At 41.6% G+C, this 27,423-nt stretch overlaps 2 protein-coding genes across 2 annotated transcripts in view; both read right to left on the bottom strand.

Moving 5' to 3' along the window:
* ebf1a (EBF transcription factor 1a) overlaps nucleotides 1-11,410 on the bottom strand; it is a 54,277-nt gene extending 42,867 nt beyond the window's left edge. Inside the window, 6 exon segments of the mRNA XM_054597110.1 lie at nucleotides 5,447-5,515; nucleotides 7,008-7,081; nucleotides 8,469-8,524; nucleotides 9,197-9,260; nucleotides 10,301-10,457; nucleotides 11,248-11,410. Of these exon segments, the coding sequence (XP_054453085.1) occupies nucleotides 5,447-5,515; nucleotides 7,008-7,081; nucleotides 8,469-8,524; nucleotides 9,197-9,260; nucleotides 10,301-10,457; nucleotides 11,248-11,381 (554 nt within the window). The 5' untranslated portion in view covers nucleotides 11,382-11,410.
* Nucleotides 11,411-19,149: 7,739 nt separating this feature from the next.
* On the bottom strand, nucleotides 19,150-22,161 carry il12ba (interleukin 12Ba). The gene is made up of 8 exons (XM_054598177.1): nucleotides 22,130-22,161; nucleotides 21,379-21,466; nucleotides 20,979-21,278; nucleotides 20,768-20,873; nucleotides 20,182-20,423; nucleotides 19,880-20,055; nucleotides 19,615-19,730; nucleotides 19,150-19,213 (listed from the first exon to the last, which is right to left on the bottom strand). The coding sequence occupies exons 2-8, from the start codon at nucleotides 21,464-21,466 to the stop codon at nucleotides 19,150-19,152; spliced, it is 1,092 nt and encodes a 363-aa protein (XP_054454152.1). The 5' UTR covers nucleotides 22,130-22,161.
* Nucleotides 22,162-27,423: the final 5,262 nt, after the last annotated feature.

Here is a 27,423-nt window from a genome sequence, read left to right as displayed (position 1 = left end):
CCCTAATAAAGTGTTTGTTACCTGCATTCAGCTGGGGAGCATTAGCTTAACTACCTATAAAATGTGATAGCAGCTATGTTTGGTTTATTGGGGGAAAGAATTAAAAAACAGAAGCACACACACAAACTTAGGTATACAACATACTTATTTCCAGTGTGTTCCCTGCCTGTTTCCTCACCACAAAACAAAAACAGCTTGTGTTTGTTTGATATTTCATAACATGGAAACAAACCCATGTTTACTCTGAGAATGACGTGTTAATTTTTTTCGTTGTGTGTTGGCAAATGAAAGCGAGCCATTTGTTGGTGGTGAGAGTGCTGAAGGTCTGGATGAGACAGAAAAGAGGCAGCACAGTTTTAGAGGCTCCTCGACCTCCAAACTCCCTGCTGTCAATCAGCGCAGCCGGCTTTCCCTTGGGGCTGCGCTCTCCTCCAACCCTGGGGGGGTTGGTGGTGGTGGGGGGGGAACCACCGCAGGGAAGAAAGAACACAACCAAACAGATGCAGAGAGCTGGAGGTCAGTATGTGTGTGTGTCAGTTATATTTTTGCCCGCCTGTGGATTCATATAAGTCTGCATGTATTTGTGTACTGTGAATGATTATATCTGATGGTGTGAGCGCCATCTATGTCTATGTGTGTGTGTGTGTGTGTGTGTGTGTGTGTGTGTGTGTGTGTGTGTGTGGGGGGGGGGTTCTTATGTGTGTGAGAGGCAGATTTGTGAGGCGGCCAACACCTGAGGGAGGGGAGTTCTGCCTGCATATCGATGAGCCAGCAGTTCTGCCTCTTTGCCCCTCAGCCCTTCACAAACACCACAACTAGCTAAGGGCCATCCCATAACATCTAATGCAGCTGCCCCCCCCAGCCCACCACAAGACTTCACAAAAGAAACAGCACATAAACGAGAAACAACTAAAATGTCTAGAATTAAAGGGCCTCGCCGAAAAGATCACTCCTCCCCCAAAGAGAAACACCAGAAGAGAGATACTGTCAGGGTCTCATGACTGTATCTAGCCTCTCTTTGTCTTGGAGGTAAAAATGTAAAGCTAAGTGATACGGTAAAAAAAACGACAATTAAAAAAAACACTGTGATAAACAAGCAGAATAAAGAAAGAAGCGCATGAATATCCTTCATAAAATAAAACAGACCCAGGATGTGGGAAAGAAGAAAGAATTAATGAAGACCTCAACATTCAGACGTCAGACACATCAGCAGATACAGTCAGAAGAATGTAGGATAGCTGCGCTGTAAGTGTGTTTTCACCTTCTCACTAACACAGTCATGGATATGAAAGTGAAACTAAGCTGAGGGGACGGAAGGCACTGCCAGTAAACCACATTAGCATCAAATGCAAATGAGAAGGGGGCTAATGGCTGGACAGGTGCAGACTGGGCCTCTAAATGACACGTGCACACATACACACAAACACACACACACACACACACACACACACACACACACACACACACACACACACACACACACACAAATGAGATGGATGAATTAAACATGGGTGGGCTCGGCTTGGGGGGCTGGCAGGGCTGACATAAAGTCAATGACATACATTATTCACTAGCGCACGTTAGCCCAGCCAAGGCAACACATGACCTCTCACCCCAGGAAGTGCATCCAAACATAACAACCAAAACAATGAGGGGGTTCCCCCTTCTACAGAGGTAGACAAAGAGGGGGAGAGTGACAAACAAGCTATGCAGCAAAATGCATCAGCTTGAATATAACGCAATCCTAAGACGCTGCAAAGTTCACTTGTTCCTTCCAGATGTGTCGGGTGATTTTGTGTAAAACCGAAGCAGGTGTAAGCCCATGGCCAGCAGGAGAAGAAGAACCAAAACCAGGTCCACGAGTGCTAACTAACTACCCACCTTGAAGCTGAGAGTCAGTCCGTTCCACTGGCTCACAGAACAGGAAATTGTCGGCCATGACATCATCCTCCCCGGGAGGAGCACTTCCTGCCCGACATTCTTCACTCAAGACACACACACACTAGCCAGGAAATGGCTTCTATCAACACACACACACACTCTCCCGGGGAAATAGCCAACATCGATGTGGATACACAAGCAAAGACACGCATGCAAGGAAATGGGCCACATCAACAGCGGGCTGCAGGAGTGTGTGCAAACGCAAACACACACACTCAGAAAGAGCTATAAACCTGAAATAACATCGGCTATGCATGTAAACTTGACCCCCCCATACACACACACACACACACACACACACACACACACACACACACACACACACACACACACACACACACACACACACACAGAAACACACAGTCCCTTCCTTCAATGGAAAGGGGGATCATGGGAAACACTGGGCTATCCAGTGGATCCTTATCTGTGGTCACAGAGAGTTTCTGTCCCCCCTCCAGAGAGGCTCTCCCTGCCTGGGGGACACCCTGCGGCAGGCCTGAGGGAGCTGGCCGGGCAGGAAAGGGCCACGGGACACAGGTGGTAGCAGGCAAGAGAGGACACACGGGGCCGGAGGGACAGTCATACCCCCAAAGCGAGTAGGGCTGAGAGACTAGTCCACAATTACATGGCTGCAGCAAGTGAATTAACAAAAACTGTTCTGTGGGGAGACATATTTGAGAAAATATATGCAGAGGGATGGCAAAGGTGTAAACGGGTGAGAGGCAAATGTGTTTGTGATTTGAGGCCCATCCAGGCACATGATAGACTGACTAGCAGTAGCTGCATGTGATTAACCCCACACTAACCAGGAGTGATGGAGGTGGAGTAGGTTGAGGGGGTTAAGGGCTCCCCTCATTTTATCCTGCCTCTGTAAGAGGCTAAAGTGGACCACACATGTTTCCCCAGGGAAGATATAGAGAGGCGCACACAAGCCTCTCACCTTTCAGCTGCTTCCCCTGCCCAGTGTCAAGCCTGACACAACATCTCATACCAAGGTCTCGCTGCATTTTTTAGAATTCACCACCTCATGAAATATGGCATATGTTGTTTTCATCGTCAGGAGTGACTGATTCAGATCAGATGGACCGTGAAAATCTGCTACCGTGATAGTCCCAAACCAAAGCAGCATGAAAACAGGACAGACTTTGGGGGGTGGTTTTTTTCAACCTCAGTAAAAATCTAAGAAATCTTAAAGTGCTTTCTGCGTTCATATGCAAACAAATATCCTTCATAATTAAAATCGGCCTCGTATTGCTCCTTGCAGACGCTTTAAAGCCCAAACAAATTCGCTCTTCAACAGGAGATAAAGAGAAGGGTGAGGGAGATTTTCCCGGTGAGCGAGTACAGTACCCAGAGCGCTGCTGATCCACACTGTACCAGATTTGTTCTCCTAACAATCAAATAAGTTTCTCATTAGCTGACTTTATTTTTCCTCATTCCTGCGGTTTTGCTGCAGTGGCCTGTTTCTCCCATCTTAACGAGAGAGAGCTAATTAGGCAATCAGACCCATTACTCTTCCAGAAGAGTTAGAGCTAGCCCAGCTAATTAGGGCTGTAAAATCTAATCATCTCTGCGAAACAGCAGAGGGCTAACGAGCCCTTATTTAACGAACTAAATAACTTCAAGGGTGGAGAGGGGCTGTTGATGGTATTTCTTTATGAATTTGAAGGAGGGGAACTCGTGGTAATTGAGTCAGTTTCACCCTCACAGTTGTTTGTTTGTTTATAAATCCCTGATTATTACAACTGCCAAGAATATATTGGTACTAAATGAGCAAATGTATAAACCCTCCTCTCGTTATTCCCCTTCAGTCCCCCCTTTAAAGCAAGCAAACCTCCCCATTCCCTCTTCTCTCACCTGACCTATTTTCCTGTCCAGAAAGAGTGCTCGCTGGAGAGGAAAACAGAGATATTGCTGTTGTTTTCCCTCCCCCTGTTCTAATTTGTTGTTCGTTAATGCTGCCCTCACACCTGAGCCATTGGGCGTCAGGGGAATACCGCCAGCGAGCGGCCACAACACATGCTCAGTGTGGGAAAGCTGTTCACAGCAGAGATCAGCCTGTTTCACCAAGGTGGCTCTGCTCAAACTGCAGCAAACTGAAGGGAAAAGTTTAACCGTGGCGAGCCAGGATGGCGCCCGGTAGGAGCGGGGCGTAGGAGCGCACTGATGAGAAATTCAACAAGTATGCAAACAGGAAAACAAAAATCAGAAATGTGGCACAGAGTGATGGGCAGGCGAGTTGTGTGAGGCCACGTGGTGGGGTGCAGCTGTCTCAGGGAGCGCTGAGGTGAGGCCTTCCGCTTCACTGGAGCGGAACGAGGGTGGCGCACTCACACAAACTCGTACACACAACACTCGCACACACACACACAAACACACACACACATACAGGTAAAGAGTAGCTTTTGCAGCAGCGAGCACAGGACAGCTGTGTTCATCGGGTAGCACAGGCCACTGCCTCATTAACACACAAATACACTCAAATGTGATAAATTCAAATCATACATTAAACCTAAATAACCCATGATGCACTATGTGATAATGCAGTTGTTTGGAAAGGCTGAACATAGTCAGAAAAAGGCATTACTTTATGGGAAAATCCCTTAAATAGTGTAAGTTCAGCCTTAAACCGGCACGCTCCAACAACTGCTCAGGTATAAACAAATAATTTCCCTCACACTGTGTGTCCACGGCCGGACTGTAAATCTACAGGGCTTTTCTTTTTTCCTGACTGTAAATCAAGCGAGCTGCTGCATCTGTCAGAGGAAGTTTATGACGGTAGGAGAAAGGTGTACACTCAAAGAAAAGTGTGCGTGTGCAGGAGTGTGTCTGCCTGTGTCAAAAGCGGCAGACAAGCTTCAGTATACCACACCAGGCCCAGAGTGAGATTTATACCCAGAAACACACACACACACACACACACACACACACACACACACACACACACACACACACACACACACACACACACACACACACACACACACACACACACACACACACACACACACACACACACACACGCGCCAGGCTGACGCTGTAACCCTAACTGCTCATCAGCTAAATCATCAGCCCGACCACACAAACACTGCTTGACCACACTTGAAGCAGAGCTCAACTGCTCTGTAATTGCTCCTCCACTTCACACACACATACCGCTGGAATATTATTTACTAGTGTTTCACACATTTTGCGCACACATACGATTATGGTTACTGAAACTTTAAACAAGCTGTGGCTTGCTTTATTATGCCTGCAGGTTGTGTTTTCTCAGCCAAATAGCATGTGGGAAAATAGCTTTCATCTATTTACTTCACTGGAAATTTAAATATGAAATATTGTCGTGATTTTTATACCAATAAGTATGTTCTTGCAACATCTGCTTCTTGTGTATTCTGCACACAGATCCTGTTGACACCCATAGGCTGTCATATGTGCTGCGTTTGTGTTCATGATGACAGCGCAGCATCACCTCGGTCGAGGTCAAAGGGCAAAGTTTGCTTACCTGTCGATGATGACAGGGTCGGATGGGGTCTCGTTCCTGTTGCCACAACTCTTCTTATCACAGCATCGACTGTAGGGAGGCGAGAGAGGAGGGGTGCAGTGGAGGGGGCAGAAACAAAGGGAGGTTAGTCACAGAGATGTGAACAACTGAGAAATAAAGATAAGGTACATCACAAAGAAGGAGAGGAAGTCAGATGAGCATACAGGAAAGAGACAGAGGAGTAAAAGGGCGTGAGACTTTGGCAGAGTTTAAGAAACGACGTGAATTGGATTTCTGCCGGGCTTCCCGAGGTAAGACCGGGGCTCTGGCACTATAGTCGTAGAGATCAGCGGGGCGATTTTAGGAGAAGTTTAGAGGAGGAGAGCAAAAAGCAGGGAGCTTGAATGGGGCTGGATACAAACTTGAATTAGCCTCCAGGGCTCAGGTTAGCTCCATTTCTGTCAGACATCACACAACCAGACATCTTATGTTCTCTATTTTTCCTCAGCGCTCGTCCCCTCCCTCTATCCCGCCTCTCTCTCTCTCTCTCTCTCACTCTCGTTCTTTCTCTCTCTCAGAAGTGGGTCACAGAGTGGTCCCACTGGACCTGGGGAGTAGTGCATGCTGGGTAGAAGGGGGTTGCATACTGATGTGACGAGTCCTTTCTGAATCATTTGACTGCAGCACAATGTAACAGTGTTGTTGTGTGCCGTCAACCCCCCACCCCCCCCAATTCCCCCAAAAGTATCATCGCGTCTACCTTTTCTTCTCTGTCTGCTCGTCTGTGTGTACCTGCATCTGACTACGTGTGTGCATGCGAGGAGAGATGGAGAAAGACACAAAAGAGGGGGAGAGAATGGGGGGAGACAGATTGACCCTCCCCCCTTTACTTTCTTGAGTCCCTCAGGACAGGAGGCTTGGAGAGCCAGATCAGATTTCTGATCTCCACCGTTTCCTGCAGCATATGAAAACAAGTGGTCTAAATTGCCTTGTGTGATAACCAGGAAGTGGCTACACTTTGCCACTGGCCATTTCTCAAATCTAACTCTCTGTGTATTTCTAAATGGCTGGTTTGTGAGGGACTGTCACATGGTGTCTGATGCTATTGTTGATTGCAAATGCACGCGAGCCAGTGCGCCCGGTGAGATCTACGCTTGCTTTAGTATATCTGACTGTGTGTGTGTGTGTGTGTGTGTGTGTGTGTGTGTGTGTAAATGTGTGTCTGTATTTTATGTGTAATCCGAGTCCGTCCCCTTCTGCACATAGCTCACTGTCAGGACATAGCAAACTGCATGTATTACACAGACTAAGGAGGATGGGTTTGAGTAATGAGCTTTTCCTTGTCCTAATTAGCTGAACATGAGAGGGATGCACACTCACACACACATATATACACACACACACACACACACACACACACACACATAACTACCAACAGAAATAGGCCAGGGCCCATCTCCCCAACCCACTTTGAGGAAAATGATAAGATTTCTATTGTAATTTAGTGGTGCTCTTTGTGTCTTTGCCCCTCTTTTTACACCAACAGATACGCCTCCAATGTGAGAATAACGTTTTGTCTTACCTGCACATGATCTCATGGGTCAGCAGGACCCGACACATCTCTGGGTTTTTATCCTGGCCCTCATAGATAATCGCCTGAGGGATAGAGAGAAAATAAAAAAAAACAGTGATTTTGATTTTATTTATATGTGGCATGCTGAAAGAAGAAAAAAAAAAAAAAATGAGCCATGTATGGGGGCAAATAAAAAACTGAAAAGTGTGTTTTTCATCTGGGAGTAGTGTTGTCTATCCAGAAAATGTGTGTGTCGTGGGAATCCGGTCCTCTTGAACAGGAACTCTCTGTTCTGACAGAGACAGTAAGAGAAAAAAGCGTGTGTGTGCCGTGCATGTGTGTGCGCCTGCGTGTGCATATGTGTTTGTGCGTGCACGTATGTTTATATGCTGTGTACAGTGAGCAGTTGGACTGCCAGACTGGAGTATAGTGCACCATCTGGTCCACACAGCACAGCGTCCAAAAATCTAGTCTGGTTACCCCTCCAACCCCACTCAACATGCTCTCCAGGGCTGTGATCACCGTGCACACACACACACACACACACACACACACACACACACACACACACACACACACACACACACACACACACACACACACACACACACACACACACACACACACCCGATAAACACGCCAGCACAAACGCATTCACACAAACAACATCCCCTCCTACTCCTTTCATTCTAAGGCAAACTCTCTTCAAGCCTAATGGCACTAGAGGCAGAATTGGCAAAACAAAAGACCTGATATCAAAACAGCGTTGAAGAGGCTTATTTTCTTCGTATCTGAGTCGTCCTAACGGAGAATTCCCTCAGTGTGCGCCAGCCCACATGTGCTGCTCTGTATTTCTTTGTGTGATTGAATTGGCCATAACATACTCTGGGATAGTTTGTTCTGTTTCACATTGAGGAAATGAGGGTCAAGGTCCTCAAAGAGTGAGCTGGCATGCATCACTGTCTCTCTCAAACACTAACACTAACACACAACCGCGTCTGCACCTCACTGAGATATCCACCACACACACACACACACACACACACACACACACACACACACACACACATATATATATACTGCCTGACGCTTGGAAAAACACACACACACACACACACACACACACACACACACACACACACACACACACACACACACACACACACACACACACACACACACACACACACACACACACACACACATCCATCCCTGCTTATGGCTGCTGTGCAGAGGTAGAGTATGAGGACACATGTCCTCTACTTTTCTGGGCCTCTGTAAATGTATTCCACAGGTAAGACAGGTCATTTATCAAGCCGGCTGTGCTGTGCTGAAGTTGAGGGTCTCAGACACAGGCATGCGATGGGGACCAGGGAGGGGGGAGGGGCAACATTCAAACCAACACAACCAACAAACTCACCGATGTACAGTTTAATTCTTTGAACCTGTAGTTTAGTGCAAAACTCTTACCTGTTTAGTCATAGAGTCAATGAGACGGACATACAGGTCCTGCTCTGTCCTGATTCCTGCAGAGAGACAGAGAAATGGTTCAAATGTAATGCTACTAACAAAGTATCACAGGTTTGTATTTATTCTGACTTCCCCTCTGAGGCACTAAATGCAATCTAAACGAGTCCAAACTGATACTAATGACTTTTAGTATTTGTTGCAGTCAGTTTGTTTGGAACTCGCAAATTGAATTTACTTTCTTTACCACTGTTGATTTTATCTCTAAATATTTGCAAAGCAGAGAGAACCCCATGGTTTACTGAATTATAATCAATACAATTTGATTATTCAATGGAGGCACCAAGACTAAAAAAAAAAAAAAAAAAAATTGTCAGGAAACATTTGATTAATTATGCTTCCCTTAGGTTGCTTGCTGCTGACCAGAGAAGATATATTTAGTGTAAAAAGCAGCAAGAACAATATTAGTATTTAAAATAATGACAATAATAATAATTAAATAGTAATGTAGTTATAATAAAAGTAATATGAAGATAACTTTTAAAGAATTAACTAAACAGATAACACATTAAATGTGCTCAAAGTAAAAAAGAATGACATAGAACAAAACAGGATGTGACCTCTTAAACATTTGTTTCCCGCATTTGCTCACGTTGGTTCTGCGTATCATTGAGTCACTGTTTTTTTTTTTATTATTATTGCTTCATAAAAATGATGGAAGCTAAACTCACCGTTACTGTAGAGGAGCTGAAGTCTATAATGGATCCCATTGTTGGTCTTTTCCCCCGTCGTTTCCTATGAAAATTAAACCAAACAGAGCCGGTCAGAGCAAGGAACCATCTCCTCCTGGGACTGTTACTGCGCGTCCTCAACTTGATATTTTTAGACTATTAACACTGTGATCATATTTATATCACTTCGTTATAGCATACCCACAGACAAAAGAAAGCAAACAAAGTACTGTTTGCAACTTAAACAACTTTTCTTTATTTTATTTTTGACGAAATATATGCTGTAAACTCAATTTCTAAATTATCTGATATTTTGGAGAAAAAAAAAAAAACCGTTCACTACTAATAAGCCTGTTTACAACTTTATTGAACAATATTGGAAACGGAAATTGTCGCATACAGAAAATAAACAAATGTAGTTTTTAAAAAATGACATATTTATTAAATACCTATTCAAAAAAATCACATTTTGTATACTATAATATTAAAACGTGTTAATTCTGACCAGCAGTAGAAGGACGTTTGGATTCAATAAATAATAAACAAGTCGATACCATGCTGATGAATAAAACACGCATTTAAAGTAAACCACTCACTTTAAACGCCACTTACAAACAGATCAATATTACACTTGATCGACGTATCAAACACTAATATTGATGTTGGTTTGGATAATTAAATATCGTGTCTGACAACACCTGCTGTGCTGAACTGTCATAAAAATATCATTCAATGGCATTAATGGCAACTGGGTGCAAACGTGTTCATTCACTTGATATACACCTTTAAATAAATGAGTTTAAAATTGATTTGGAAGGTTTTTTTTTATTATAGCGAAAAGTTAAAATAATCAAAAGTGTGTAAATCTGTCAGGAAACCACATTTAAAAAGCCTTCGAGATCCCTGCTGTGCGCGTCTGGCCACTTTGTTAACACACGTCTGGTAATTTATCACTTTGACTAAACAGCCAGTATATTGTGTCAGTCAATGGTCCAATAAAATGCACGAATTAGAAGCTTATTTAACAGATTTTATTATATACTGTCATGGGGTTGAAAATGTTATTTTTTTTGTTGTTTTTTTGTGTTATATTTGCAAACTCACCTTTTCCTTTTCTACGAAGTCAATGTAGGTGGTTCTCTCTATTTCCACCGGCTGACCCTGTCTGTCGTACAAAGCCAGGACGAAGTGGAAGAAGTTGGACTTTCGGAGGTTGGAGGGCGGCTGTTTCTCGAAGTGTGCCCGAGCAAGACCCACTCCGCTGCGGACACAAGCACAACCCGTCACCATCCACCACGGAGGCCATTCAAATACATGAATTTTTGAATAAAAATGCAGCATAAGAGAGATCTGCTTTTAAAACGCAATCTATGTGTCAGTCACTGTCCGATGATAAAATCCCCCAACTACACATCATTTAATTAAAACCGATTCCTAATGCGCAAAAAAAAATGCATCCTAAATTGCAATCAACAAAAATGGAGCACACGAGTTGAAATATTAAACTATAAAAGGTTAATTATACTCATTTACATTACAAACATAATTTTGAAAGTAAATTGCTGTCATGACTGCTGTCGATTAAAGTGTGCTATTTGATCTTTAACATCACCAACTTGATTTATAACAGGCCTAAATATTTTCATTTTATTGGTTTAAGAACAAAAACTGCTAAATTCAAGCTGGACAAAAAATATTAAAGTATGCACAAAGTAACCTACTTTACTTTATAACAACCAAATAAGAGAAACAACCATGAGGTGAAGCACTTTTCCACTCACAAAAGTGAATCTCAGCCTTACAGTGCTTGGAGCTGACGGTGCTTTCCGTCCAGAAACATGCTAAACCACTCTGATCCACATGGAGAATTACATCATGTTGGACTTGAAGCTAAAAGTGTATAAAGCCAGCAGGACCGGTGGTTATCCAGCTACCCGTCCTCTGGGAGCGGTGCAGTGATCCCGGTCTCTAACCCGCAGCCCTGACCGCTCTCCCCCCCCCCGGTCTCCACACCCCGGCGCAGCGCAGCGACAAGGCCGCCTCAGGCTCACCTCTGGGCGGCTGTGTTGGAGTCCAGCACTCCGGCGCCCTGCATCCATGTCCGAACCGCGTTCATCCCGGCCACCATGGGCTCTTCTTTCATACTACTCCCACTCCTCTGGATGCTGTCGTGGATGCCAAACATCAAAACGCACCTTTCACGCTGTCGTTATCTCTCTCTCTCTCTCTCTCCTCCTCTCTCTATCCTCCTCTCCTCTCCTCCTCCTCCTCTTGCGTGTGTTTGATCGCACTGTCAGAGGTAGCACAGTGGCGTGGTCTGTTTCACTTGGCGTTTAGTTGCGCTTGTTTCTCAAAGTAAACAAAAGATGCGACATGTGGAAGGAAAAAGGGGGGAGCTGTCGGCATCCAGGGTTAGCTGCACCTCATGTCAGCGACTCCACAAGAAATACAAAATAAAAAGAGAGAGAGAGAGAGAGAGAGAGAGAGAGAGAGAGAGAGAGAGAGGAGGAAGCAGCAGCTGTGGAGATGAACAGCGTTGAGAGAGCGATGAGAGGCGCAGGATGAGAGGCTGAGCTGCGACAGTCCCCCGGATCAAGGTGCAGCTGACAAAAAACACAAGCAAAATGTCACTTTTCTGCAACAAACAGTCCACGGTGGGAAAGAAGAAGAAAACAACCAAGGAGATGAAACACCTCCCTTCGCTCCGGGTCTGTATTTGCAGTCTTCTCCCCTGTTCAGATGAATGAAACGGAAGATTACGCGCAATTAATAAAAAAAAGAGGCTATCCTCCGCTCCTCGTCGGCTCCTCGTCGGCTCCTCGTCGGCTCCTCGTCGGCTCCTCGTCGGCTCCTGCTCGGGTGATCTGCGCTCTCTTCTTCCCTTGAGGAATCACTGTGGACCATCTCTGGGATGCCAAACAGGAGAGGACTAGTAGGTGAGGGAGGCGTGGTTTACAACGCGAGGAGGAACGCCCCCAGTTAATAACACGGACAATCAGCTGTCCACCAACCCCGACCACTTAGACAGAAGCTGTGTGTGTGTGTGTGTGTGTGTGTGTGTGTGTGTGTGTGTGTGTGTGTGTGTGTGTGTGTGTGTGTGTGTGTGTGTGTGTGTGTGTGTTTAGAGTTGACAATCAACGTATGCGCGGATATCAAACATCAGCGCAAAGGGTGGAGGACATTAGTTTAAGGGTGGAGGAAGAGGAGACCCGCGGTGAACATCCATCGTCTGTTCTGCTGCGTCGTCACTTGAGCCGCAGCTTATGGAAATGTGGCCGCATCTGTCTCTGCAAAACAAGACGCAACAGAATCCGATGAAATGTTTACACGAGCACCGGAATAAAGCAGAGTTTGTTCTCATTACTGTGTGACCAAAAAAATAAATTAAAAAAAAGAAGCCGTGCAAGGGCCCCATGAGATGACACAGAGTGAGGAGTGGTTAATTGTGCTCAATTGTGTCAAATTAATTCCACATTCACATATGAGCATCCGTGTTTCAACTTTCCAGTGCGCAAGAGTTTTTTGTTTTCTTTGGGGGGGGGGTTGGATAATACAAAAATCACTTAATTTGAACATTAAAAAAAATGTAAATCTTGATTTAAATTCCTCATAAGAACTGAATCAACCGCAGTGATCGGTCCAAGTGCTCATTCAGAGTATCAGCTCGGGCAGATTATGAGCTTAAGAAAGTTTCAGCTCACAAAAAGCCTGGCAGCCTCTGTGCACATTTTTTTTTTTTTTTCTGTTACAGCCCGATGGTTTGAAATTAGCTTTGATTAGATGCATTACATAAATCTTGCGGGACTAAGTGCTGAATCCAACATAAATATGAGGATTACAGCTAAACTGAGCAGTGTTCCGCTGTCCAAAAAACACAACCACTCGAGAAGAACTGCCCGGAAAACAAAATAAACACAAATAAAAGTGTGTGAAAAAAACACACGATTGCTCAGAGAACCATCAGACTGCACGGTGGGTTCACGTGCAGAGCGTGCGCGTGTGAGCCCTCCTCGTGCTCCCCAGCAGTCCTGGTCTCCCCCATCATTACAGAGTCATTTCTAAATGGTCAAATTGAATTGTCTGAGGGCCATCTGTTCAATAAGAACTGCTTGGTTCATAATAATGAAATGGAAAGAATGAGAGAGTCAGTTCGTCTGTTTGTTTGTTTTTTATCAGGGGGGCATCTTTGAAAATTACGATTTTATCAGGGATTGCTGAAATGAATCGGTTTGACACGTTTAAGTTGTTGGGATCACAGTTTTGTAAAGCGACACGATTAGGCTCCTCAGAAAAACAACCAACCAACAACATACGTACAGTTTTGTGTGTTATAATTATATTTATGTCATTTTAATAATCTAACTAATCATCTAATGACATTTCTTTAGTTACATATATATCCTCCTTTCCCCCGTGCAGCCAGCAGACTGCTCAGACATGAGAGTCTCAGCAGGCTGACACTGTATATATGCCATAAACGGTCAAGGATGGACACCACACCCCTGCGATCGTCTCATCATTGTCTATCGCTGTGTATTTATGTCTCCTGCTTTGGGGGGGAATGTGAGCGCCCCACCACGTGAGTACACCATATAATAAATAGTGACAAATAAAAGCAACGTGAGATAAAATGTCTCTCACACACACACACACACACACACACACACACACACACACACACACACACACACACGCTCGGAGCTATCCTTCAGCACATTTGTTTGATTGTGGCCGGCTCTCTCGCCATGATCCTGTCTGCCTCGGTCGGCATGCAGGCCGGCTCGATCACTCCAGGCCCCCTGGGGTGGCATATATTTATATCCCCGAGCACCAACACACACTGTTTGCCCAAATATCAACGTGTCCGTATCCAAAAACAGAGTTGTCAGTAGGGGCCAGATGATCCAGCCATGTTCATACTGTGATCCACTAACTCCATGGCACCCAGACATAAAGGTTTGCGACATATCTCCGGCCATTACGGGCAGGGCTGGAATGCACACGCCATGTAAACGATGTAAAGGTGTGTGTGTGTGTGTGTGTGTGTGTGTGTGTGTGTGTGTGTGTGTGTGTGTGTGTGTGTGTGTGTGTGACTTCCACTCAAGTGTCCACATATGGGAAGCCTATTAAAAAAAAAAACTGCGTAATAACTCTAAAAGACATTTTGAAGTAAGTGATCAGAAAGGAGTTGTATAGGCGCTGCTTTCAGCCTCCTGTACAACCACCAGATGTTCTCGTAAATCAAAAGGTTGGGCTGATGATAATAATGGCCTGATTGAATTGAAGACTCATAAAAATGACTAGTTGTAAAAAATCAGGCATATGCTTACGAGAATGGCCCTTATGTCTGACAATATGCTCTCTAGTCGACATAAAAGAAGACTGATATAGATGTTTACCATTCAAACATGAAGACAAGAGACAAGCAGAATGCAATTTCCTTGATGCCTTAATAAAAAAAACTATGTTATCATGAGCGTGGATACTTAAAACCCAAAACATGTGAGGAAATATTCCATCGCTACTAAACGAAAAAAAAAAAAGAAAATAGAGATTTCATTATGAAATCAAGGGCAAAGAAAGTGAGAAATAGTCTGCAGTTATAACAAATTGTGGTAAATCATTGTTAAATTTCCATTTTCTGTGTAACACATCTGCAGTACTTCCCAATTATGACCTTTCCCGTTTCAACTTCAGGTGACTCAAAGACCTGTCGAGCAGAAAACCTAGTCACAGTATTTGGTGCAATGTTGCCATCTAGTGGCTTTTAAAAGACATTGAACGAGTACGTTTAAAATGGTTTGCGTCCACCTTAAATCAATTGTATTCTCAAACGTATCACTTGCATTGTAAGTGGAATGCAGATAAATGCCATCTGTCCAAGTTGCTGTTTCTATGCGGCCATTAATTTACATGGTCAACAAATGTGGACAAGGACAATGAGACAGTGGACTCATGACAACAAGTTGGGGATGTAATTGGGAGATATCAGATGATTAAGTGTTAGAATAAAGCATGTGGATTCAGTTTGAATCGATAGTTGTCTGAAGGGGGATTAACCAGATCCTTACAAATATTCCAGATTTTTTTTTGTTCTTGTTCTGAATGAATACATACATTGTTTTGAGGTTTTAAGTTAATGATGGGTATGACTTTTCAGTTTTTTGTGGGGAAAACGTTATTATGCAATAGAAGGCAGAGTGTAACTCCCCCATTTGCAGCTCAGCTAGTGTTTGATTATAAATGACTACAATATGTTTTTAGTTGGGGTTTTTTAACATACAGAATGTGCTCAAATTCAGCCATGGACATTTATTTTTTCTGTTTGTCATTTTGTTGAGGTAAATTCATTTTTAGAGTGTTGAGAGTACTAATATATTAAGGTACAAAATGAGGTAATAAAAGCTCAGATTAAAGAAAAGTCTGAAAAAAATGAACATAGTTTTGTTTAGCAGTAGTATGTTGTTCTTCAAAGATCGATCAGCTTTGCCCGGCGGCCCCTTTTGGAAATACATGTATAACATCTGCTAACCTTTTCATGGTTTTCCTTCCGAACAAGACCTATCTCTCTTTTTCTTGTCTCAAATATGTTCACATTTCTCACATGTATAACAACATGTTGTGGTCTTGTTTTGCTTCTTCTCAGAGCCACAACAAATCATAAAGCTTAGATTTTTTTCTTTTGAACACTTTTCATGTACTAAATTGCAGTTGGCTTTTCTCTCTAGTTTCATGTTAACTAGACTTAAAAGAGCAAAAATACTTCCGCGACAAAAAGCAGCACTATCAAGACTGGGAATCCATTGACCACTAAACATGCTGTGTACTGATTTGTTCCAGTGAATTCATATTAGACATGCTGCACATAAATACTTCATTATAGAGTCACGGCTGACTCATCAGTACTCCTAATGTATGTTTATCTTCTGTCTCAGTTTCAGCTGTCCATGGTGAGCTTTGTCTCGAGATATTCTGTGCTAATGTTGATGTATATGGATCGCTGCTCGTAGTAGCTTGTAGAATTTTCTATAAATCATCCCATTAATCATACTGAAAACTAGAGCTGAAACTCTTTGTTACTTACTAGATTATTATTTCAGTAATATTTTAAGCAAAAATAGCAAACACTTGTTTGATCTTGATTTATTAATGTGAGGATTAGATGTCTTTTTTTTGTCATATATAAAAGTAAACCGAATATATTTCCATTTTTGACTGAAGTCAGATAAAAAGAGCAAATTCAATCAGTCACTTTGAGCTGGGAAATTTTAATGACAATTTATAGACAAAACGTGTAATTGAGTTGAGTTGAATTTATTGAGAAAACAATTGTCAGATTTGAATCGATAATTGAAAAAATGATTGGTTTCAGCCCTGCTGTTAGAACTCAACACTGATCACCTCCGTAATCTGTTATTTGACCATTGACATATGGATTTATGTACTTTTCCTTCAACAGTGACACGGCATGAATTACAACATTGTTCACCCCTTTGACTTTTCTTACAGCGGGAAATGGAAGGCGAAGTAGAAACGTTTACCAAAAATGTGTCAAGGGCCTCCTGAACACAAAGCAAACAACTCAAAGGTCAGGGGTGTCGGGTGCAGTGTGTTGGCCCCGAAAGCACTTACATCACTTTACTGCTTCTGCTTTTTGTGACGGGGAAGTGAAGAGATGGTTCACCGCCGCCTCCTGACCAGTTAAGGGCCAGTACTGGGAAGAGTGGCTTACAATTCTTTAGGTGTGAAGTTGTTGGTCTGGGCTTTTCTCACATGTGACATGGAATTTTGGTAATAAATCAATCTGTGTATCCGTTAATAATGCACTCTAATTTTGGGTAGTTGGATCTGCTTTTTTTTTTTATCTGAAGGGTGATTAATTCCCATAGAGTAATGAATTAACAAATCATCATTGCAAAGCACTTATTCTGTTTCCATAAATTAGTAGAGTAAAAAGACACAAATGTTTCTATGGGATTTAAAATGTAAATAAATTCAAAGATCTGTAATTAGGCTCTCTGTTATTAGAGATAAATGACTACGAATTTGCATCGCAAATGCAAGAGAGACAAAACAACATGAGATTTCAGACAGGTCTGGTTCCCAAGCAAACGTTTCTCATCTTATTTGTGCCTTGTACACTTACTATATCTACTGAATATTAGGACTCTGTGGCTGTATGATTACATATATATTTCAGGAAGAATAAAACAGTTTGCATTTTCCATTTTGAATACAATTTTAAATGTGATACTTCCAAGTGTTGTACGACAGGGTGGTTACCAGTTTTTGTTATGCCTGGCAAAGATGAATAAAAAAAGAAAGAGAAATATGTAGAAAAGAGAAAATACAGGCAGATGGCAGAGAAACAGAATTCACCACTCACTTCTAGTGGGTCATAAGTGATGATTGAGAGGGATTATTTTTGGATCAGTCTATACATTGTTTTTCTGGAAATTGCTGTATCTACAATACAATTTGTGTTTACATTCTCCACTGTCTGGACTACATAAAAGGAGTCCTTAAGTCACAAGTTGATGAATGATGACAGGAATAGCAATTATATAGCAAAACATTATTTCGGTTACAAAAGTAAAATGCTGATTTAATGTAATTTTAGCTGTTTTTCTTGTAAAATACTAGATATTTTCTCTTTATATGAAAAAGAGAATAAGGAAATACCTATTTGGTTTAACTGCTTACAACTTAAGTCCAAAGGCTATAACCTATGATGAGGAGTCACATGTTTACAATGCTTCCCCTTAAAAGGGTCCCAAGCCAAAAAGGTCGGGAACCACTACACCAGACAAACCCAATACATCTCACTGTGATTCCAGTTACTGCTAGTGATAAATACGACTGTCACAAGCACTGGAGTAATATAGTTATACTATCATGCTGTTAGTGAACTGTGGTTTAACCTCAATCACTGTTATTGTAAGGCTGAGTAACGCAGACACTTCCTCTAATGTCAGAGGGAAAAAGTTACTGTCACTGCAGATGGATCAGTGACTGATGCGGTTACCCAACAGCAGAAACATGAGCCCTTTCTTTATGATTTAGAGGTCAATGCCCTGCTGTTGGCACTTAACTATCAATATAGTGTATGTGAGAGTCCCCTCATAGGGATGTTTGAAACAAAGCATATTGAGGAACCCTGTCTGACAGCTCAGTTTTCATATTACTGAGACTATTTCATTACCTCATTTACATTAGTTTATAGGCTGCAATTTTAACCCTTGGTTTTAAAGTGTTGTTGGTCAGCAGATCCAATGTAAACATGTGACTTGTTACTTTACTAATGTGTTTTATGATGTAAAGCAGATACAGGATGGTAAGTCCCACTATTGTGATTCGGTGGTACGTCTGATGAATCCACAGCTGTACTCAGGAGAAGGACCGAGAGAGCAAGAGAGAGATGGGAGAAGAGGGCGACACAAAAACTACAGTGTGAGGAGGAGAGTTTCTACCAAAAACCACAATGTTACCTTACTGGTTTGGGAAAAGATTCTGACATTTAAACCTTTTGTTTATTGGTCAAATAGAAACAACTATGGAGGTTTCTGTTCTCTACTAAAGGTACAAGGTTGAGTGAGTGTATAGTACAGGCCTTGATTGAGAATTGGGTGCAAAAGAAAACCTTGTACAAAGTTTCAATAAATATTAAGCCAATGTTATCAGCCAAAGCTAAACATGATTTATTATGATTATTGCTCGGATTAGGATGAAGCTGCTGATTGTAACTGTGAAACAAAGGGAAATGCAATCCACAGCAATAGGACATGTGAGGTTATGATGTTTTGTATTAGGCAGGAAACGAAAAAGGTTGTGTTAAATATCATTTTAATTATTCACTCATGATTAAAAGTAGCTACGTCTTACAAACTACATTATATAAAATAAGGAAAATATAAATATATATAAAAACATAAATAACATGACATGTAAAGAGATTATCTTTCTTCTGTAAGATTTGTTATTTGTTTCTGCTGATGTTTTTTCCTCTTGTGTGTCAATCTGTAATGGAAAACAAATAATAAGGACATTAGTCTTAAATAACTATTATTTTCCATTTATATTCCAAGTAAGCAAGCAAAATGTATTAATTTTGCACTTTTCAAAATAGAATTTACACGTGTCTAGAATGTTACTATGTAAGGCAAGTAGTCTAATAATCAGTGCGAAATCAGTAAAAATAGAAGTAAAAATGTAATTAACAGAAGATATTTTCTCCCGTTTTGATACATCAAAACTCACAACAGAAAGCAGTGAAAATTTATTTTTTGTCAAAACTAACAAGCAAGAAAAAAACAACAGACAACCTGGCAGAGAGTTAAAGCTACCAAGAAGGTAGACCCTGTTTGGTTGGAGGAGTCAGGTGACTGACAAAAGGTTGGAAAACCCTGAGGATAACTGACCTGCTATGTCTCCAGTCGCTCCACTGTGAGTTAACAAGAACATCCTTAGCCCGGATACAGACGCACTTAGCTCTGCGCTTGGCTTTGAACTGACAAGTAGAGTGGACAGTCGAGATCTGAGGAATAAAACATAAATGACATCACATCATCCTTTGTGTGGAGTAACTTCATGGTTTGTCATTTGACACAAATGTTATATTTTAAGTGACATTTCTATATTATGGTCACTTTACTTTGGCAGATCAATTCAGTAGGTCCCTCTTACCTTGGTGCCTGTTGAGACAGTGCACGGGTTGTCAACCCTTTTGCATCGCCCCTTAAGCTGTAAAACTTGGAAAGTGAGAGGGAAGTAGGAGTAGGGACTGCTCCAGGAGCTCGGGTAACTCCACTCTATCATCGGGCTGTTGACTTCACTGATGATCGTCACCATGTCAGGTTTCACTATCGAGAGTGAACGCAAAAGATAGAGTGAGATGAAAACAAAGACAGAAACAGAAAGACATAAAAAAACAACGCTGTATTATGTGCCAAAACTAAAAAAGTATTTGACACCCAGGGATTTCTCACCTATCTCTGACAGGTAAAAGTATTTGGAGTAGTTCTCCACCAGGAAGTGCTCCGTCCTCACGTAGACGGTGATGTGGATCGGCTGTCTCTCCTCGGCGTAGGGGCAGTGCTGCTGGTCCAAGCACGATATCCAGGGTCTGCTGTCGTTCACCGAACAGCTGAAGTTACCCTGACCTGAAGAGCATGTCCAACGCCGACCGCTTTCATCCACAGAACACTCAGTTTCATCGTCTTGAGAAACACTGCATAGAACAGCATAAAATGTGTCCTATTATTCAGACGGCACGATGATTCTGGAAATTTGGCTTTGAATTTCAGGCCAAGACGTTGTAACAGTTTCTCATAGACAAATAGGTGAAAAAGCAGAACATACATAACTCGGAATCAGATTCCATGCAAAAAAAATACAGCTGTAAAAGCCTTGACCTTGATCTTTAAATGACATATAAAAAGTACTGTGTTATGTATCCTTTCATTAGGAGTCATTTATGGATGTCACTGTGTAGTCTCAGCTCTGACATCAGCTTGAATACTGTGTTATTATTGGACAGCGAAACAGAAAGATTTCAGCAGTTTGTGAGCTTACCGTCGAGCTTTGATAAATGCTACTTTGCCAACGCGTTTCTTGTGCCAGGTCCAAGAGCATTTGAACTCTCCGTTGTAATTTTTAGCAGAGCAATCTAAATAATTTCCTAAAGAAAAAGGTGGAACACAAAAAAACCCAAGGGGGAATTTACCAGATGAAATACTAGCTTCTGTATAACAATGGCAATGCAGTATTTCAAATTGGACCGCACCTGGGTTGGTTTGCAAAAGAATTCTCCTCGTGTCACTTTCATCATCTTGGATCAGGACCTCGGTGTAATTGAGGAGTGCCCCATCCTTACTGTGGCAGGTGTAGTTTCCCCCTCCAAAGCTTTCCTTCAGATCTAGCAGGTATGTGTTTCCTTTCTGTGCTTCCTCCTGTGCTTCCTCCTCTCCGTTCTTCCTCCAAGAAATATCCTCTTCATTGTTGACTCTCATCAGAAGCTCCTCTGGCCGCTCTAGGCAGCTAAGGGACTGCTGGCTCAAAGTGCCATCCATAACCAAAACCAAAACTAACAGAGGACACACAGAAATAAAGGTAGGTTAAGGAAGAATGAAAGAACGAATTTGATCTGGGAGTGAGTAATACATTTCCATAGAGATCAAGCATACCGTGGGGCGTCATAATCCACTGGCTGGTTGGATTTTGATGACTGACTTGCAGAAATGCACAGACGAAACTGAAAACAAATAACTTCATCTGAATAACAAAGAGAAGACAGAGAGGGAGAAGGTGAACTCGTTTTTAGAAAAGAGAGCACAAGGTAAACAACAAAGTCACTACAGATATGACGCTTGAATGCACATGCTATTGACATTACATGTGTTGATGACACAAAATGCCATAACTTGATGTATTCAACTCAAAAACACTCAACAAATTTGGGGGAAATGATCTGAATAATAGTAAATTGATAAATAAAATCTAAATTAAAAAAGGAAGAGAATGGAAAATCCCAATATCTAAGAGTGCAGGCTAAACCCACCATTCTGACATTAAAAAAAAAATGACACTCACATAGCCAAAATGAACACACTATTTATCCAAAACCAAAGTTACAGAGAGCCACTAGCTATGTTATTATCCTTGTGAAGGACGTCAATCAAATAACTGCATGTACGTAAAATAAAAATATTTCATGATACTGACAAAACCCAGATGAAATGTAATGTATAATATATTTTATGGTTTGTAATCGCATATATACTTTGTACTATGTATTTACATAAACAATATTTCCTAAACCCGCTGCTACACATTGTTCAATTACTCTACGGTTGGATTAATGACACATCTTAAAGTTAATCAAGTTAAACAAGTAACAACATGTCGAATCGGTCCCAAAAAAAAAAGCAATCCTACCTTGGCATATCTCTCTCCGATTCTGCGATTCTGCGCGACTTTTATGTGAGAGACATGCTGACATGTCAGAGACAGAAATCCCCATCATGGTCCTATAGAGGAGGAAAAAGTCCAAAGGAACTTCGCTTTCCAGCAGAGCATCAACAGAGGCATCCAGCCACCAAAAGCTCACTCACTCCGTCCCTACGCCTCCTCCTAACGACCCTCTATATCACTCAGCATCATTTGAGGGGTATCTTTGTTGGGTATTTGAAACGTTAACCTTTAATATCACCGTTGTTTGTTAGATGTGACTTCTTACATGTGCAGTGCGTGTTTGGCATGTATTTCATTTTCATTTTAGTCAGGACATTCTGCTGAACGAGCACCTGTTGGCAGGTTGACACATAGTTGCATAGTTACAATAACGTTACCTGTTTAATGTTAAGACTTTTCCCCCAGAGCCTCTTTAAAATGAAAGATATAAATATTAGTGTCATGCATATTTCCAGTGGAATTGGAGGGAATTATTTGAAATGTATTGAAGGGAGAAAGACCTACTTGGCGTCCTCTGGCAAAACTTCGGCCAAAAAAAGGTTGTTTCGTTATCCCAGGAAACACACCTGGTCTTTAATTGCTTGTGCTCACTTGCAGCATCAGTAGTAACACTTCCGGCCCACAGCCTTCAGAATAAAGAAGGGTATTCCCTACATCTTAAAACAGGTTTGACCTTCTTTTATTGTCAGCCACAGACAACTCTTTCCCAAAAGACAACATAGAAAGTACTCAACAGCTGATGTATGATGTGATACTGTAACAAGACAACCCACACGAGAACAGGATGTGTATTACAGTAATAATAGGAAACAAACTCCTTAACTCCTAAACTTCATCTGAGAAACTCAACCTTAAAGTGAATCCAAGGAATTGGTGTAAAAAATAAATAGGTTGGCCAGCTAAAAGAAGAAGGCCACGTCCATGAGGCTGATAATACGACAGATTTAGGATAGGATAACGAAATGGACAGCAAATGAGTCAATGAGATTGAGATATGATGAATGAAAAGAAGGATGAGTCAGTAGATTGGACTTGGTCCAACTAGGTCGACAGACAAAGAACTGGATTCCATAAGGCCTGTTCCGTCATCATTTTACAGATGTGATGCCCCAACTGAAGATTTACACAATTTCACACAAATGACAAAAGAAGATGAATCACAACATAAAAAAAGGCAGACAAACTGCCTTTTGAGCAAATAATAGAAGGTGGAAACTAAATAGGATATTTACTAAAAACTGAAAAATGTTGTTTAGTTTTTCAAGAATTGCTATATTTTTGTACTGAGAAGTTACACTCAACCATTTTGAAGTTACCCAAATGTCCAGAAGCACTGTTTGGTTTGTGTCAATAATACAACATGCGCTAGGATTGGGTTTATATAGCTCTCTCTCTGAACGTACCTTTGTAGTATTTATTCCAGCCAACTGCAACACTGTAAACATAAATTAACTGAATTATTGCCGGGAATACATTCATAAAATGATCAAGATTTTTATGGACTATGCTCAATGCTGACCTACTACATATTTTAGTGTATTTGATGTCAAGGCATTACCATAGAGGGATGAAACCTGCATACTACATTTTGGTTTTATAAGGTCAGAAGTAAATAAAGAGGCTTATATTTGAATATCTATTTTTACACATTCAATAGTGGGGTCTGTGAGACCCCCAACAAAAAAGAGGACCACGTGATTTCAGCCACAGGTTTTTTAAACTGGTGTATATCCTCTATGTAGTGTTTATGTCTGACCACTAGATGTCCCCAGAGGGTAACAGTTGACAGCACGACTTTAAGTCTAATCTAAACTCGTTGTGGTTTCTGTTTAAAATGAACAGCCCTCCAACCAGTTGAAGTAACAGCTCAGACATTAAATTCTTGTTGTATGATCACTTGTGCAGTCATCATCTAAGCATTATTATTACCTCGCAATAATATTGTAGATAATAATGTGGAACATGCACGTTGGCCTAGGACAGATTCAGATTTAATTAAGTTCTGCTGGTGTCCTCGCTCAAGTGTCATAGCTGTATGTTCTGCAGCTGTTGAGAATTACATGGCTGGACAAGAGGGCTCTGCACTGGAATGTCTCCCAGATGCCCCCAAACCGTAACAGCTGGAATGAAATCAATGCGGTGATCTCATGTGTGTGAGGGATGGAAAGTAGGGAAACAAAAGGAAAAACGAGACGAGAGTAATGATGTAATGTGTGTGTGCATGTGGCAGGGTGAGGAGGGCAGATGAGGAAAAGAGTGGACGGACGTGCAGAAAGGTCAAGTCATAGAGTGGATTCTGCGCCCCGATCCACGGCTCTGTCTCTGTTATTGACAAGGCCCTTTGTGATTCTGAACCACAAAAGATTTGTTTTTCATCATGGACAGACCTCACTGGCATTTCATTTGTTTTGGCAGGTTTTCTTTAGGCTTAGTTGGTGTTTGTTTGTGCAATTTCTCTCTGGAACCTCTTAAAATATTTTTACAACGACTGCATATCCAGATTCATAGATTAATGTTTGACTGACTGCCGTTCCCGCTATGAACTTCTCGTTAATCTGACACTAGATTTATTATTTTATTGACGATGAAGTCAAACCGTCAACTGAGGAATTTCCAGCCTTGTGAAATAGTCTGAAAGTTTTGACTAGAGAGGTTTGAGGCAGAATCGTCATTGTGCTGTCACTTACTTAGTTTTCTTCAATGTTGTGTTTAAAGAATATTCGTCCTCTAGAGGTCCTTCCTTGTTCCTACAACACACATATACAGCCCAGACTGCACGAATACACAAGTGGGTGCATTAAGCTACTCTATTAAAAAAATGGCTCTGTGTCCTTTTGCACATTGTATATAATACAATGCTGAAAGATGGCCCTTTCCTTTACAGACTTTTGATTAGTCAATGAATTTTCTTAATTGTCTTCATAAAAGATGCCCATATTCACATTGCAATCAGGAACTCTTGAGTCTAGGCTGTTTCTATAAAATCATCTTTGGATACCAAAGCCTGGTTCAGAGTAAACGTGAGAGTTCACAGAGTTCTATAAGTTTGGACGTGACTTGGGTGCGGAGGAAGAGTTATCAATATTAATGAAACCAGCATCCCACAGTCTCTATCGTCCTCTCTCAGGGAAATATAGGTTGGTGCCGCACCGTTTATCGTCCTCTCTCAGGAAAACAGGGTCATTGAGGGGTAGCCTGTTGGACTGAAGGGGGAGGTGAGGGATTTTCTCAGGCATTATATCACCTTTTCACAGACTGCCTGCTAAATTTCTTCTTAACACTGGAGAGAAAAACGGTCCATATATTTAAGTTTTTCACACTAAAAAGGTTTCGGAGAGAAAAATGTTTTTTTTAAGTTAAGGGGATGGATGAAGCTTGTTAGAGATCAATGTCATCAGAGTCGCCAGCAAATCGTCTGCTGCTTTGGTTTTACAAAGAGGTCCTTTGTGTTTGACAAAGAGATGTTTTTTTTTCCTTCTTCTTTTTGTGCCAGGATTCTCAAGAAGAACTGGGGATTGATCTAAATAGACAAGAGAGGAGGAAGTCAACAATCAATTGAATAATGACACCAGAACATGTATAGGGCATTGATTTTCCTATTGTGCATTGTGAAGCAAGATATTACCACGGGGAAGTGGTCATTGCAGCTTTGTGGTAAAGACACAAGGGAGGTATTCATTATACCATGATTGATATCTTAAGTAATACTATAATCATAATTGGTATATTCGAATTGCCTTACTATGAGGAGGAGGGGTGCGGAACCAGAGAGGAACAAAGTTAGTAAATCTCCTCCCTTTTACATACTTGTGTTAATCAAAATAACGACAGTGAAGGAGTTTTGTATTTTAGGGGAATTCATATGGCAGGTAGCAATAATTTACCCATTAAATAACACTTGGATTATTACTGGTTTAGCTAAGGCTGGATGTTTAAATGAATAATCTCTGAATGTCCTTTTTATTCCCCTGGAGGATAGTTTTCCCTTTCAAAGAGCCCATGGTGTGTGGGATAAAGCTTTTTCTTTTTTTTCGCCTCTCTCTGTGGGTGGTACTGCAATATAAAAAAATTGGTGACTGGTTCAAGCACAAGATGTTGTTGTTTCTGTCTGACAACTTCATCAGACTGTCTCATGAGGTCAGTTAACTGTGTGTGTGTGTGTGTGTGTGTGTGTGTGTGTGTGTGTGTGTGTGTGTGTGTGTGTGTGTGTGTGTGTGTGTGTGTGTGTGTGTGTGTGTGTGTGTGTGTGTGTGTGTGTGTGTGTGCATAAAGTCTGTGTGTTTAAACCCAAAGAGGATAAATGAGTTAAGTGACTCACTGATAACTTCACTTTAAGTGTTATTTTCAGAAACTGCCCGTAACAGTGACTTCAGCCGGCCAAATGGACCTGCTGTATCTCCTTTGAACAACTCAGCCTTTGGGTTCTTATCTCTAAGTTTTCGGCACGGCGCCAAGCTCTACATGAAGTGTCGTATTTTCATTTTTTCTGTAATGAATGTGTTTCTTCCTAATTTGGTGTCCTTGCAGTGGCACAGGTCAAATGTCTGCACTCTCCTCGGGGATCCTGTCTTTTTCAGTGGGAAGCAAAGCCAAAGAAATGTGAGAAAAAATGTGCTAATCTGCCCTGCTATATCCAAAGTAGTACATCACAATTGTAGCATAGCAACTTCAAATACTTGAACTGCATGTGCAGTCATGATAATGATGGATGACAGAGAGACAATGAAAAGCTTAATGTACTGTCCTAAGGCTAATGTTACCTTAAGGGTAATCTTATCTGTAGCCTCAGATCAACCCACCTCTTTTTGTTCTCCTGTGTACATGGATGTGTTACTACATGTGGAAATAACACCAGGTGGTTTACCACATCTAGGGTGCCAAAACTTTGAACAATCAACACACATACCAGGGTATTGTTCTAAATATGTATTTATTCTCAACCTAATGATTTACTCTTGTCCAAAAAAGTATCTAATTATAAGAAAAGCAACTTTTTAATGTTTTTGGAAAACTGCAAAAGTGATAATACTCAAACCAGCTGGATAGAAGAGTCCTTAAACAGCTTTAAGTGCTGTCAAACAACTTGCTGGATCTCTCAAACTTGGCTTTGTATTTATTTATTTCTCTTACAGTTTACCTGTGACTGTGAATGTAATCATAATTCAAAAGTCTCAGAAACGATGATTACCTGAACAGGCATTAACTGGGACAACCAACTATGAAGCACTGAAGCTAATCCTTGTCAGTCAGGCCTGTCG

The sequence above is a fragment of the Anoplopoma fimbria genome, chromosome 4 (assembly GCF_027596085.1).
Source record: "Anoplopoma fimbria isolate UVic2021 breed Golden Eagle Sablefish chromosome 4, Afim_UVic_2022, whole genome shotgun sequence".
NCBI classification, from domain to species: Eukaryota; Metazoa; Chordata; class Actinopteri; order Perciformes; family Anoplopomatidae; genus Anoplopoma; species Anoplopoma fimbria.
Note: the sequence above shows the minus strand (reverse complement) of the source record. Positions and strands in the feature narration are given on the sequence as shown.

Excerpts from the sequence above, each read along its gene's own strand:
- il12ba (XM_054598177.1), bottom strand. The coding sequence starts at position 21,466 with ATGAAGTTATTTGTTTTCAGTTTCGTCTGTGCATTTCTGCAAGTCAGT. Across the intron at positions 21,279-21,378 it reads GTGGATTATGACGCCCCACG|TTTTGGTTTTGGTTATGGAT; the intron begins GTATGCTTGATC and ends GTCCTCTGTTAG. Across the intron at positions 19,731-19,879 it reads CTGTCTCAACAGGCACCAAG|ATCTCGACTGTCCACTCTAC; the intron begins GTAAGAGGGACC and ends TTTATTCCTCAG.